The sequence below is a fragment of the Xyrauchen texanus genome, chromosome 36, assembly GCF_025860055.1.
Source record: "Xyrauchen texanus isolate HMW12.3.18 chromosome 36, RBS_HiC_50CHRs, whole genome shotgun sequence".
Taxonomy (NCBI): domain Eukaryota; kingdom Metazoa; phylum Chordata; class Actinopteri; order Cypriniformes; family Catostomidae; genus Xyrauchen; species Xyrauchen texanus.
In genome coordinates, this window is record NC_068311.1 from 16,613,948 (window position 1) to 16,628,704 (window position 14,757).

The 14,757-nt window shown below is 38.8% G+C and overlaps 1 protein-coding gene across 1 annotated transcript in view; it reads right to left on the bottom strand.

The window, feature by feature from the left end:
* Positions 1–14,757, bottom strand: part of LOC127629902 (carboxypeptidase D-like) — a 33,116-nt gene that overhangs the window by 12,221 nt on the left and 6,138 nt on the right. The window contains exons 3-11 of the mRNA XM_052107203.1: positions 13,184–13,326; positions 10,740–10,909; positions 9,185–9,579; positions 5,294–5,485; positions 4,951–5,118; positions 3,920–4,029; positions 2,947–3,052; positions 773–915; positions 501–670 (exon numbers count right to left, since the gene is read on the bottom strand). Coding sequence (XP_051963163.1) covers positions 501–670; positions 773–915; positions 2,947–3,052; positions 3,920–4,029; positions 4,951–5,118; positions 5,294–5,485; positions 9,185–9,579; positions 10,740–10,909; positions 13,184–13,326 — 1,597 coding nt within the window. The remainder of the gene's footprint in view (positions 1–500; positions 671–772; positions 916–2,946; positions 3,053–3,919; positions 4,030–4,950; positions 5,119–5,293; positions 5,486–9,184; positions 9,580–10,739; positions 10,910–13,183; positions 13,327–14,757) is intronic.

Genomic DNA, 14,757 nt, shown 5'->3' on the forward strand with positions numbered 1-14,757 from the left:
TCATTCCACATAACAGGAGGATGTTGGTTAGAAGTCTATTATTTTATATGTTAGTTATTCAGAATATGCTGAAGTCTGTATTCATTTACTACAAGTATGCTGCTACAGGCACACTTTTCTTTTCCTGTTGGTTCTTTGCAATGCTGGGATATATGCTGGCAAATGTAACCTTCCAGTTGACTTGCCACATCACTTCCATTTGTTTAATTAATTAAAGATATTGGAAGTAAATTCATTATGGATCATTACAAATACTTTGCTTTAAAAGTACCATGTAGTCACACAGTGTGAAAAAAAGAAATCCTGTATAGAAAAAAAAGATGCATCAAGATGCATCGATAATCATTTTATCATTGCATTGAAGCCCTCTGAATCGTAATCAAATTGAATCGTGAGTTACCTAGAGATTCCCACCCCTATTATTAATACATAACTCTTGATATATTAAAAGGGGAAGTGTGCAATTTCTGAGTTGCTAACAGCACCAAAGTTCCTCTTACCCTTGGGCAGAGGCAGTCAGGTGGTATGGTCCTGACTTGAGTATGCGCCAGTAGTCCCCTGCAATGTTTGATGTTATGGGGTGATTGATCGTGTCCATGGTGATGGTCGCATTGGGGATGCCAGACCCATCTTTGCTGTCAATCACCATTCCTTTCACTCCACGGTGGACCTACAAGCCCAAAAATAGGTATATATGGCGAGTAGCAGGATAAAAGTACATAAAAAGAATGAGAAAGACTGCTAAATGGAGTAACTGTTAATCAATGCTGACCTGATGGATGAACTGCAGAAGTGATTGACGGTTTTGCTCCCAGTACTTTGGCAGGTCTGCTGCTGGTGGGTACTTATAACAGCCCAGTTCAATGGTCACCTCAAAGCAGTTAGTGTTCAAATAATTCCAGTCCTGCATTCCCCCTGATTGAAAAGCACACAACACATCTATAGTTTACATTTAACATTTGTTATTTTCATTTTATAAACTACTTTTGTCATATAATGTTATCTGATATAAAACTTTAATCTTTTATAAAAAAATTTTTTTAGCCCATTTTCTCCCAATTTGGAATGCCCAATTCCCACTACTTAGTAGGTCCTTGTGGTGGTGCGGTTACTCACCTCAATCCGGGTGACGGAGGACAAATCTCAGTTGCCTGCGCTTCTGAGACCGTTAATCCGCACATTTTATCACGTGGCTCGTTGTGCATAACACCGCGGAGACCCCCAGCATGTGGAGGCTCGTGCTACCCTTTGCAATCCACGCACAACTTACCACGCACTCCATTGAGAGCGAGAACCACTAATCGCAATCACAAGGAGGTTACCCCATGTGACTCTACCCACCACAGCAACTGGGCCAATTTGGTTGCTTAGGAGACCTGGCTGGAGTCCCTCAGCACATCCTGGATTCAAACTTGTGACTCCAGGGGTGGTAGTCAGCATCAATACTTGCTGAGCTACCCAGGCCCCATAAACTTTAATCTTGAAATAATAACAATTAATTATTTTTCATGAATAATTATTTTTCATTAATATCGAGATTATTAAATAAATGTCTGATCATTTACCTTTAAATTTCAATCACATTTTACTGTCCAAATAAGGGAATGAACAGCATGTTTGAGTGTCTCATTCAACTGAACACACAAACATTAAAGAGTTTAATCAGCTATTCAGGTTGGCTGAGTTCCAACAACAACAACAACAGTGTAAATTCAAAATTGACGAAGGTGACCAAAAAGATAATTATTTAAAATATTATTTTTAATGTCATTCATAAGTTTTTAAATCCTAAAAGGAAATCATTAAAAAGTTAAATATGAAATACAGCTGCAAGCAGCGATGACAGGCCCAAGCACCATGGGTCCATTTCCACTCGGTGGCTTTCGGAAAACAATGCAAGGTGGACATGCATTTGGCATTTCACATTATTCTAAACAATATTGAAGCAATTTGGGTAAATATACGAGCACTATTTTAAAGTCTGTTGTAAGAGCCACAATTCTGCCAGGTGGTGGCGCTATGAACGTGACCCATAATAGTCACATCCATGTGGTTAGGCCCCTCGACTAAATGTTCATTTCGATTTTGATCTAAATTACACACTGCACACAGAAGATATGAAACCTCCTTTTTCCAAATTGTTGCCATTAGTTTAATGCCTTGCCAAGGCAAAACCATTCGATAAATAAAAAAATCTGTTCACAATTTAGCATCTTCAATATCTTGGCATAATGTTGTCTAAATGTGGTGACAGATTTATGAATCCCCTAGGGTATCACCAGATACTGACTGTTACTTTTGATTTTGTTGGGCTGCATTTATGACTGTCAGCATGAAAGTTGTCCGGCTTGATAAGACCTATATCTGTACAAAGTTTGATAGCTCAAAACGGATGTGCTACAAAGCCCCCCGAACATGCCCATTTTCTAGGTGGCGCTACAGAAACCCCTCTACATGCCCATGTATGAACATTTACCAAGCCCTAATGGCAGATAAAAAATAATAACAATAATCCTTAGAAGAAAAATAGGGCCTCCGCACTTCCAGTGCTTTGGCCATAATAACAATCCTTAGAAGAAACTAATAATTGTTAGAACAATAGGGTCTCTGCAATTTCAGTGCTTGGGCCCTGATAATCCTTAGAACAATAGTGCTGAGGCCCTAAACAATAATAACCCTTAGAAGAAAAATAGGCAAGGCAAGGCAAGTTGGGTCTAATAAATGACTTCTTAAAGTTTATGAAACACACATACACCTATGACAAAATCATGACAATTTGGTGACAAATATTCATCATATGCGTGAAAGCCTTAAAACAGACAATTAATCGTCATAATCGTGAGAGCCCTAAAACAGACAATTAATCGCAATTATTTGTGTGACAATTAATCGTCAGCCAAATTTCATAATCGTGACAGCCTTATCTACAAGTTAGCTTGTTCTCACCATGAACATTGTACCATGCAGCACCATTGGTGATGCCATCTTGAAAATACTCTTGGTATGGTTCCATATCCTTACAGGGGTGACCATCATGCATTTGTGAGTTTTCCTGAAAAAAAAGACACACAAGAGGATGTTGCACTGGCTGGTCCTTTAGCTAAATCTGGCTGTTTATAAACATAATAGTAATCATGCATAAATGTGCACTGATTAACCCTTAAGTTGAGTTATTATTTATTATTAATTAGGGGTGGGGAAAAAAAAATGATTCTTAGATGCATCGTGACGCGGACGTGGACAATTCGGAATCGATTCACAAATGTCAAAAAGCTATATTTCAATGTTAATTGATAACGTAATGTTGATGGAACACAAAAGGTGGAACTTGGAAGTGCAGCACCCGGACAGTCTGCGAGTCTGTGGCGTGCACATAACAGAGACACAAGATGGCTGAACGAGAAATCCGACTGGCAACCTCTGCATTAAAAGCTAGCGTATGGAAGCACATTGGCTTCTATGACGTTGAAGGGAAAAATGACCTGGACAAGAGCCACACTATATGCAAGTTGTGTCAAACTAAACTAAAATATTTTGGAAAGATGACAAACATGAGAAACCATATTACATGATTCCACCCGGAGAAGGAAGAAAAACATCCATTTGTAGTTGCTGCCAACCAGAGGACCATCGAGCAAGCAATGTCAAAGCTTCCACCCAACTCGGAAAGGGGAAAGAGAATTACAAACTCTATCGCAACTTTTATTGCCAAGGATTTGCGTCCATATTCAGTCATTGAGAACCAAGGCTTTTGCGCAATGTTGCGCAATTTGGAGCAGAGATACAACGTCCCATCTCGAATATATTTTACTGACATAGCAATACTCACACTCTACAATGAGAGCTTTGGCAACAACAGTGTAAATGCAAAATTGACGAAGTTGACTGACAGCCAGTTCAGTGAGACATACATATTTACCTGAGAATAAGCGAGAGCCAACATCTTGAATACATTATCATCAGTAGACTTGCTGTATCTGATAACATCCTCAAGATTGTCGTCAAATGGATAGTTCACCACCAAAGAGCCTGAGAGCAAAAAAGAGAAAGAGATTATATGTCTATGTTTAAAGGAGACCTATTATGCCCCTTTTTACAAGATGTAATATAAGTCTCAGGTGTCCCCCATGTTATAAATGCCTCTTTTTGGTTGGAATCAAAAACAAGCTGATTTCGTGTGTGTCTCTTTAAATGCAAATGAGCTGCTGCTCCCCGCCCCCTTTCTGGAAGAGGGCTGTGCCTTTACAGCTTGTGCTTCGGTTACTACAACAACAACAAATCAGAACCTATATGATTGACAGCGTAAATACCGGAGTTCAGGCTGGGCTGGACAGGGAAGAAACTGGCCCAAAAGTTGAGCGGGGTTTTCGCGGTCCTTTTCTGCATATTGCGGCACCGTTTTTTTGGTCCGTTCTACATAACGCGGCGGCTCATTTTAGCTTATCGTGGCCCATTCAGCCCGTTTCGTGGCGACCCACCGGCCCGCTCGGTTCTCCCGATGGCCAATCCGCCCCTGATCAGCCCCAAAGTACGTCGGCCCACCGGGATAATGCCCAGTATGCCAGATTACCAGTTCAGCTTGTCCAGCGTCTTCAGTGGCTCTGATGCCGGGAGTACATGAAGACTCTTACGTTAACTTTCCAGCCAACAACAGAACACTTAATGACGCTTACGAAGCGAGACATCACCGGTCGTGGGCGAGGCCTGTTCTAAAGTGAAGTCACTTTAAGGCAGAAATGAAAACCATTCATTTTGACACACTGTTTTTGATTAATAGAAATATAAGAAAGAGGAGTGGGTGGACTTTTAACATTGTAGGGTGGTTGTGTACACACACACTGCCGACTCATATTTATGTACAAATACCATGTAAAAGTCAATTTTCCATAATAGGTCCCCTTTAAAGCACTCTTGCAATCAAATAGAAGGCTACCACTATAAATGACTTGCCTCCATGCAGGTTGGCAGACAGCACAAATGGGTAGCTCTTTGCCCAGTTCATGACTGCAATGGTCTCTGGCTGTCGGGGATCAGTGACAAGGCTGAACCGGTCAGGAAAGTTGCGGTTCAGGTCAAAATTGTTAGAATTGTTACGCCCACGGATGCCATTGATATCTCCTGTACACAAAATTTTTTTTCAAGTTTTAATTCCTATTCACAATTATATTCAAATAAAATAAGGTTTATCTATTTCTGTCAAAGATGTGACCGTATAACACATATAAAAACATTAGTCAAGAAAAAGCAGCGTTTCAGGCTTTTACACAGATGAAATTAACTGACATGGCCTTACCTTCTTGGGCCACTTCATAACCATCCGGGTTCATAGAAGGCATGATGTGGATTCGCGTGGAGTTGACAAGCTGGGTGACCTCAGGGTCATGTCCATAGTTACGACACAGGTACTCAATGAGGTTGAGAAGCAGCTCCCGCCCAACCACCTCATTGCCGTGCATGTTTCCAATATACTTAAACTCTGGTTCACCTGGTGAGACAAGACAAGATGCCAGTTCACTTGAGAAGCAGTCTGAAGAAATACAATACTGTTCAAAATTTTAATCACTAAGGCATTTTTGTTTTTGAAAGAAAAAGATGCTTCTGTACACTGCTGCTACCGGGTGTCTATAAAGTAACTTAATCCATCCAATAAAATTATACCCGAACCCGTATATTTCCAAAATCTTAAAAAGATAATCCCATTCTACCATATCAAATGCCTTTTTGGTGAAATGGCAGCGTCCGGATTCAAATAATTTGCCACCGGCCACATGATATTGATGAAACTCATAATGTAATCGGAAGAGCTGCGGCCCCAAATAAACACTACCTGATCTATATGTATAAGAGATGTCATAACTTCACTTAATCGGTTAGCCAGAATGTTTTCTAATATTTTTACGTCTAGCTGGATCAGAGAAATTGGACAGTAACTCTTACACTCACTTGGATCTTTGTCCTTTTTAAGAATCAGACTGATCAGGGCTTGTGTCATGGTTGGCGGAAGCTTCCATTCTCTAATAATTCTGTATAAACTTCTAGCAAAAGTGGAGCCAATTCTGTAGCATAAGATCTAAAATATTCAGCGGCAAAGCCATCTAGCCCCGAAGCCTTGCCTGTAGTCAAGGTCTTAATTACCTCATCAAGCTCCTCCAATTTTATCTCTGAATCAAGATACGTTTTTGCTCAGTCGTCAGTTTAGGGAGTTCTAATGGTTCTACAAAGTTTCTAATATCGTCATCAGTACACGAAGACGTGGAACTATAAAGATCAAGATAGAATTCTTTAAAAGCATTTTTAATATCAATAGCCAAGGTAAAAATTTCACCACCAACAGATAGAATAGCTAAACCTCAATTTTTTAATCTATAAAACAAACTCCAGGCAATAGGCGTAATAAACACAAAGAACATGTATATTAATCCACACAACTGTTCCGAAGGAGTGTGCCTTCACAAAACAAGCTCCTGCCGCTAACGAAACCAGCACAAAAAAAAAAAAAAAGCTGTTCAGTTTCCTTGGGCAGTCAATCGAATGTTCAGTGAGCCAGACCATTCGGCTGTTACACAAATTCCCTAATAACTCCAATGTTTTGCAAGAAATATTCAACAAAACAAACTTTAACCAATAGAAGGCATAAGCACAAAGAACATAAAGATTCATGCACAAACTGTCCCGAAGGACCACTCCAGCCACTAGGCATAACCAACACAAAAAGAAACAAAAAAGGTGCTCAGTTTCCTCAGTGAGTCAGGTCCACTCGGCTGCATCGAGAGTATCACACAATGACTTACTCATACCATTGACTTTATGAAAGACATCACTTGCTGAGGGCATATAAATATCCTTAGTATCTATTCTCAGTTTCGACGGGAACATAAGTGCAAAAGTGCCTTCCGTTGATGTAAGAGTTTTTTGCATTCCTTGAATTGATCATGTTTCTCTTGTCGAATTTGCAAAGTCTGGGAACAAGAAAATGCTGAGGTTCTTCCAAGAAAGCCTTACTTTACTCCTCACCTCAAGTGATACGAGATCTTTTTCTCATGATCTCAGAAATTTGGCCAGAAATTATGGGGCCTGACTCCCTCCGGCGGATCTCCGAGCCGGAACCCTATGAGCTTGCTCGATTTCCAGCTTATGGCCTATGTTGAGCAGACTCGGGAAGAGCCGGTCTAGGAATTTCACCATATCTCTGCCTTCTTTGTCCTCAAGAATTCCAACAATTTGGACATTGTTTCGCCAGTTACAATTCTCAAGGTCTTCCAACTTTTCCCAGATGCGCTCCAAGTCTACCTTGGTTGTTAGTGGATTAGCAGCTAATTCCCTCTACGATGACTCCAGATAATCTATTAGTTTCTAAACATCTGCCTCTCTTGTAACCAACTCAGTGAATTTTGTCTCCATGGCAGTGATCAATTGACGTATTACAGCAAGATCCTCAAAGTCAGCAACAACCTTCATCAGCATCTCCGACATGTTCAACAGTTGACGCTGAATCTCTTTCACCTCACTGGCCAAATTGAGTCCAGATCAGGGGCTTCAGCTTGAGCATGTAAGTGTCTTTCAATGTCTCCAGAGGCAAAGGATTTTTAATTCTTTGACATATTGTCTTCCAAGAACTGTTATGGAACAGGGTGTATCGGATCTCACCAATTTATGACAAAAAGTATTAAAAACTAGCAAAGTGGAGGGCCTGGTTAGCTCAGCCAGTTTAGAAACTAAATACCACCCCTGGAGTCCAGGGCGTGCTGAGTGACTCCAGCCAGGTCATCTAAAAAACACAATTGGCCCGGTTGCTAGGGAGGGTAGAGTCACATGGGGTAACCTCCCCACGGTCGCTATAATGTGGTTTGTTCTCGGTGGGGCACATGGCGAGTTGTGCGTAGATACCGTGGAGAATAGGGTGAAGCCTCCACACGTGTTATGTCTCCGTGGTAACACGCTCAATAAGCCATTGGATAAGATGCACAGGTTGACGGTCTCAGACGGGGAGGCAACTGAGATTCGTCCTCCGCTACCCGGATTGAGGCAAGTCACTACGCCACACGAGGACTTAGAAAGCATTGGGAATTACAAATTGGGGAGAAAAAGGGGCGAAAAAAAAATATATAGATATTATTTAAAAAAACTAGCAAAGTGCGCAGAGCTCGCCGTTCACACGTCCGAACCTCACATGGTGCCACGCGACTCGATGCTTCTGTACACTAATGTAATTTAAATATTTCTCCTCCCTGCCCCGTAGATGGCGATATGCACGAAGAATGTGAATCGATTTTCTAAAAAAATCTTCTTTTGTGTTCAGCAGAAGAAAGTTATATACATCTGGGATGGCATGAGGGGGAATAAACGATGAAAGCATTTACATTTTTGGGTGAACTATCCCTTTAATGTTATCTAGCTGGCTGGCATAGATGATGTTTTGTTAAAATAGCAAAAATTACTTGAAATAGTCTTGGAAGCATCGGAAAAATTAATAATGTTTTTGTACCATATGCCATTTTTTTTCAAGCAAAAGTGTGTGAATTCATAGTTTTCATGCTGTAGTATATTGTAATTTCCAGCTATAATTGCAAATTAAAAAACTTAATACATAATATGTAGTAGATTGAATGGTAAATGAACTTAACGCTACTCAATGTTAAATGAAAGAGCATTTGTAGAGCCTGGTTAATATTTTAAATAATTATGACTATTTAAAATTGTGTTCCTATTTTTATATATTTTAAAAGTAAAACAACAACAACAACAAAAAGATCAGAAAAGAGTATTATAGATGGTTGAATGCAAGTCAGAGTGGTTAACCTGGTTGATCCTAAGGTTTGGAAGAAGAGACCAACAAGCCAATCACACCCATGGGTAGTGTTGCAGAAAGCACATATTAACTTTTACCTGAATAAATAAATCTTAATAAACTGATTGCTAGAATGCCTAAGGTCTACCCAGCTGTCATTGTTGCAAATGAAAGATTCTTTGATGAACAGAAAGTTTGAAGAACAGCATTTATTTAATATTACATATGTAATATTATAAATGTATTTACTGTGATTTTTGACCAATTGAATGCATCCTGGGTGAATAAAACCATGAACTTCTTCAAAAACTATTTCATAGTGATGGCAACTTCTGAACAGCAGTGTTCACTAAAGATGGATGTAAATTAAAGCCAAACAAGACTGGAGGAAAGTACCTAACTCATGTATGCCAGGGTTGTCGGAGATCTCCATGACCCACAGGAGACGCCCCTGTACGGACTTGCCGATAGAATACAGCCGTGTGATGGAGCTGTATTCAGAGCTGAACTTCTGCAGGAACAGCTCCATGTCGCTGTTGTGGTGATGGCGGAAGTCCTGGGGCTGGACCAAAAGCCTGGAACTCTGCTCTTTGTCCGTTTCTTCCAGACTGTCATCATTTACACCGGTACTGCTGCTGTCTGCACTCGCACTGTTCACAGAGGTGGCAGTGGGGGATTCTGGGATTGAAGGAGTGGAAAGATTCTCATCAGTCTCGGCCGCAAGGGTGAAGTTCAGTTCAGTGGCTTTGCCCTCTTTCACCTCCACCCCAACCACAGACACTGGAATGTAGCTACAGAAAAGAAAACACACCAACACACAGACATAAAACATTCAGAAGGAACATTTCAATGTGAAAGAGGCAGAGTATATTTTTAGCTTTACTAAAAAAGGAACAGATATCAGATGTATAATAAACACAGATCAAAGGGCTTTCCTCAGGATATTTATGATATGTAGTTACTAGGGTTGCCTTTTAAATTCAAATTCAATTCCTGATTTTTAATTGCGTTTGAATTTAGGTAGCAAACAGGATGCATAATACTAACTTGATTTTTAATTAAAGGAAGTAGGATTAAAAAAGAATGAAAATCCAAGAAATAATGTGGTGAACATTTTGTTAGTTTGATGTATCTGTGGCTCAGATGGTAGAGCGGGTCGGCTACCAATCGCAGGGTTGGTGGTTCGAATCCCGGCCCACACGTCTCCACATACCGAAGTGTCCTTGGGCAAGACACTGAACCCCGAGTTGCTCCCAATGGCAGGCTAGTGCCTTGGTGTTTGAATGTGAGTGTGGATGGGTGATTGGGACACAGTGTAAAGCGCTTTGGTAACCTCTAAGGTTAATAAAAAAGCGCTATATAAGTGCAGACCATTTAACATTTACATCTTTAAAAAAAATATAAATAAATGACCAACTAATTTCTTGCATGTTATTTATGACAAAGAATAAAGTAAATATATTAATGATTATATTTAATGTACCATATACTATGATTAATCATAAAAATTGTGCGATTGATTAGGCAAATTCTTTTAATCGATTTACTGCCCTAGTTCAACAATGAAAAGAATTATACTCATCACTTTTTAAGTGGTGCTGAAATTGTAACACCACCAATACAATTAGTCAAACTTAATTATGTATTTTTATTCTATTTTATATTTAATAATGTTTTGTTTGCAAGACTTGAACTAATCATATCCCTATGTTGTGTGACTATGTTGAACATTTTGATTTGTACTTCAGTAAATGCATCTTCCTATCATAATTCAAATTCCAATTTACTTCCCGTGAGATGTGGCAAATTCGAATCAAATTCCAACTCATGAATTGAAAGGGAACCAGTTGTTAAATTGTACATTATGCCCAACAAAATTACATAATTTTTCACATATGTATTGATTTAGAATACATATTTCTAATGTATTTTATGCATATTCTATACTAACCCTGGGGCTAAGGCTGTGATGTTGTAGGTGCCAGGCAGCAGCAGCCGATAGTAGTCACCAAAACGTGCAGTGCTCACATTGTGATTAATGCCTGCCACCAATATCACTGCATCTGCAAGAGGGGATCCAATCCTGGCTGCCTTGACAAAGCCACGTACTCCGATATGAATCTGAACACACACACAGTAATAAAGTGGAAACTCAGACACACTGAACTACAACAACATTCTTGTAGGGCTCATTAAAACACACCATGCATGTCATTACTGGCAAATCAAGATACAAATGAAGCATTGGTGCCTTAGTGCAAATACTGTACACTAACAGTGTTGGGAAGTAGCTAACTAAAAGTACTAGGCAACTAGCTTAACAATATTTTTCAGTAGCGTGGCAGTAATTCAGCGGTTTTCAAAATAGTGTAGCATTACCAGTAACAAGCTAATTTTTCCAACAAGTAGTGAAGTAGTTTGACCAAACAGTTGTTATTTGTCATATTGTGCATGCAGATTTACAGACGAGTGAGCTCAAGCCAGTGTTTGGTGTATCCGATTACAAAGTAATTAGTTACTGTAATCTAATTACTTTTTAGTTAAAAAATTAGTGTAAAATATTACATTTTAAATTCTTGTAATCAGTTTACAGATACTGACTTTCAAAAAGTGGCTTAAACTGACACCTAGTGGTCTGGATGCAGCATTATTCAAACACAGAAGTTTTCAGTTACCAATGCCATTTAGAAATTCACTATGCACCATAAGCCAGGATTAATTGAATCCATGAATGAAAGTGTCCAATAATAGAGGAGATACTAAGATTAAGTGATTAGTATCCAGCTGATCATATGATGCAAACATGGCTGCCCCCATGAGGGGACCCTCCCTATGTAGAATAAAACAGCTTTTATAAGGTTACTGATATGACTGAACTCTTCCTCTTACATGAGTGGTCACAATATTATACATACGTTTCAAAATTATTATGAATTTCTTTAGAAATAAAACTTTTTAAATAAGGAAAACAATAACTGAGTGAACCTTTCATTATTTTTAAGTACATTACTTAAGGAATATGTATAATATATATTCAAGGGGCATGGGTAGCTCAGTGGTTAAGACGCTGGCTACCACCCCTGGAGTTTACCAGTTCGAATCCCAGAGCATGCTGAGTGACACCAGCCAGGTCTCCTAAGCAACCAAACTGCCTGGTTGCTAGGGAGGGTAGAGTCACAAGGGGTAACCTGAGCAGACCAAGAGGACTCAAAAGCACATGGGGAATTGGGCATTCCAAAATATAGAAAAATAAATAAATTAAATAAAATATGAATTCATATGCATGTCTGTTAGAGTTTCCATGACAGCTGATGGGTGTGTGACAATAAATGACCAAAAACTTTTCTGGGAAAAATGTAAAAATTCATAATCTAATTACATTTTTTTGAGAAGTAATTAGTCATTTGTAATTAGTAATTACTTATTTTAAGTAACTTAACCTACACTGGTTCAGTATATAATCAATGACAATCTCCTGTCATATTTAATGGAGGAAAGTCTCATTCATTCAAGTGAATCAGTTAATTAGGACAGTTCATGCAAATGTACCAGAAAGAAAAGAAAAAAAGATTCAACGATTCAAGTCCCTGCACAACATTTAGGCCTTTTTTAAATCGTTTTTAAAATGTTTGAGAATATTTTGGACTTAGTGAATTATATTAATTTGTAATATAGGCTATAAATTAGGGTCAGTTATATAAATTATTTTAGTTTTGTTGTTGTTGTGTTTAGGGTAAATGTATTACGATTCAAAAAGTTTAATGCTGTCATGCTAATTTAATGAATTAATACATTTTACACTTATATAGTGCTTTTTCTGACACTACGCTCAAAGTGCTTTACATAGTGAACAAGAGACTCCTCAAACACCACCAGAATGATGCGACGGCAGCCATAGTGCGCCAGTACGCTCATCAAACACCAGCTACAGTATTGGTTTAGAAGACAGAGAAGAGTGATAGAGAAGAGACAATTCATGGACAGGGATTATTAGGAGGCCATGATCGATATGGGCCCATGGGGGAATTTGGTCAGGTCATCAGGGTTACACCCTTAATCTTTATGAGAAATGCCATGGGATATTTAATGACCACAGAGAGTCAGAACCTCAGTTTAATGTCTCATCCAAAGGATGGTGCCTTTTTACAGAATGGTGTCCTCATCACTACACTGGGGCATTATGACTCACACAGAACGCAAGGTAAGCACCCCCTGAGCCTCACTAACACCTCTTCCAGCAGCCTACCTTAGATTTCCCCAATAGGTCTCCCATTCATGTACTGACCAGGCTCAGCCCTGCTTAAGTGGGTAACCAGTTTAGAGATACAGAGTGATGTGGCATTCATTCAAAATCTACAGCTTTAAAGTAGCTTCCCCAACATTCAGTGGTTGTACCTTCTCCATGTAGGCAAGCAAGGCCTCCCGATTGTTGTCCCATTCTGTTTTTAGTTGTGATGAGGGAGGGTACTTGCAGCAGCTGAGCTCCATAGTGATTTCCAAACAGTTCCCCTTCATGTAATTGTAATCCTGCATTCCCCCTGAATGGAAATAAAAGACAAACTATGTACAAAAGGTGTGGGGAGAATTGACATACCGGGGTTGTCATTCTTCAAACAACAGTCTGTAAACACAAGAAACACCTCATAAAGGCTCTTGAAAAGGTGCAACCTCAAGAATGAACTGCAAACGTAAGTACTTTACCAAATAACGGATGTTGAAGTAGAAAACAGCTCTACTCCCATTTTGTAAACTAACCTATTTTCATTTGCTTTAAAAATAGCACCAACCCAACTTTAGATTGCTTCAAATGCACAAAGAGCTGACAGATAATGGTTAGCGCATAGTTGCATACAGTGGCCTTCTGTCTAAAGAAGGTGAAAACTTGTCTAGGTTATACTTCACCCCAAAATCAAAATAATCAAAAAATAAGTTATAATTATAAATTACATTTTGCATAACAAAAGCAGATTTTAGGACAATTAAGATTTTTTACATTAGTCTTTTGCATGTGACATTATCCCCCTCCCAATTCTCATTACCAATACATGTAATACATGTAGCATCTCACTTATTATTTAATTCTGAGTTTGTTTGTAATTCATAATGTCCTCAATTTGATTGAATGGTGATTCTCATTAGATTCTCACTACTGTAATACAATTTATTTACTGTAATACAATGATTTTTTTTCTAAAAAACCGCATTAATAAAGGGTTATACAGCATATATTAACATGCTGTATAAAATACTTTACAATTTAAACAATATGTCATTATTTGTTCACATCAAGGTAATCTGACTGATTTGCATTACAGTAATGAGAACTGGGCAGAAAATGTGCCAAATTGTCATGACAAAAATTTTACAAGGCATACAATCTTAAGGGTCATAAAAACAGGCTTCAATGTCTTTAGGCAAAATAAAATTTCGTATTTCTTTGTTTTGATTTGTGATGGCATGACCATTTGGTTCTTGACAAGTTTTGTGAGATTCATCCAAAGGAGACCAGAAGGGCCACATTTATAGCATGCTGCCATCCGCCGCTTGACAACATTTTTCTCAAATGCTTCTGAAGGGGTTGCCATGGCTATGTGTGCAATTATAAAACACAAACAGAAACCCTTAAAACAGACAGTGTGTTCTTCTTGCCTCCAGCCACAAAAGCAAAACTAAAAAAAGTCAGGAAAACATCTTGTAAATGTCCTTTAGCTAAAATGCAGAGTGTGCTGCTGAAGATCCTAATTATGCTAACCAAGCGTATTCGGTTTAAATGCATCCTTATAATCATTCCATTCAAATCTGTGAATGAAGCTATTTTTAAAACTTTAAGTGTGTAAGGGGAGTTAAAAACAGTCTATAAATGAGGACCAGTCACCAATTTCTTCATGTATCACACGGAGCATGAGGAGATTAGGATGAGATGACCTACTGTGAGGAAGCATTTCATCTGTAATCTGTGTGTGTACAAG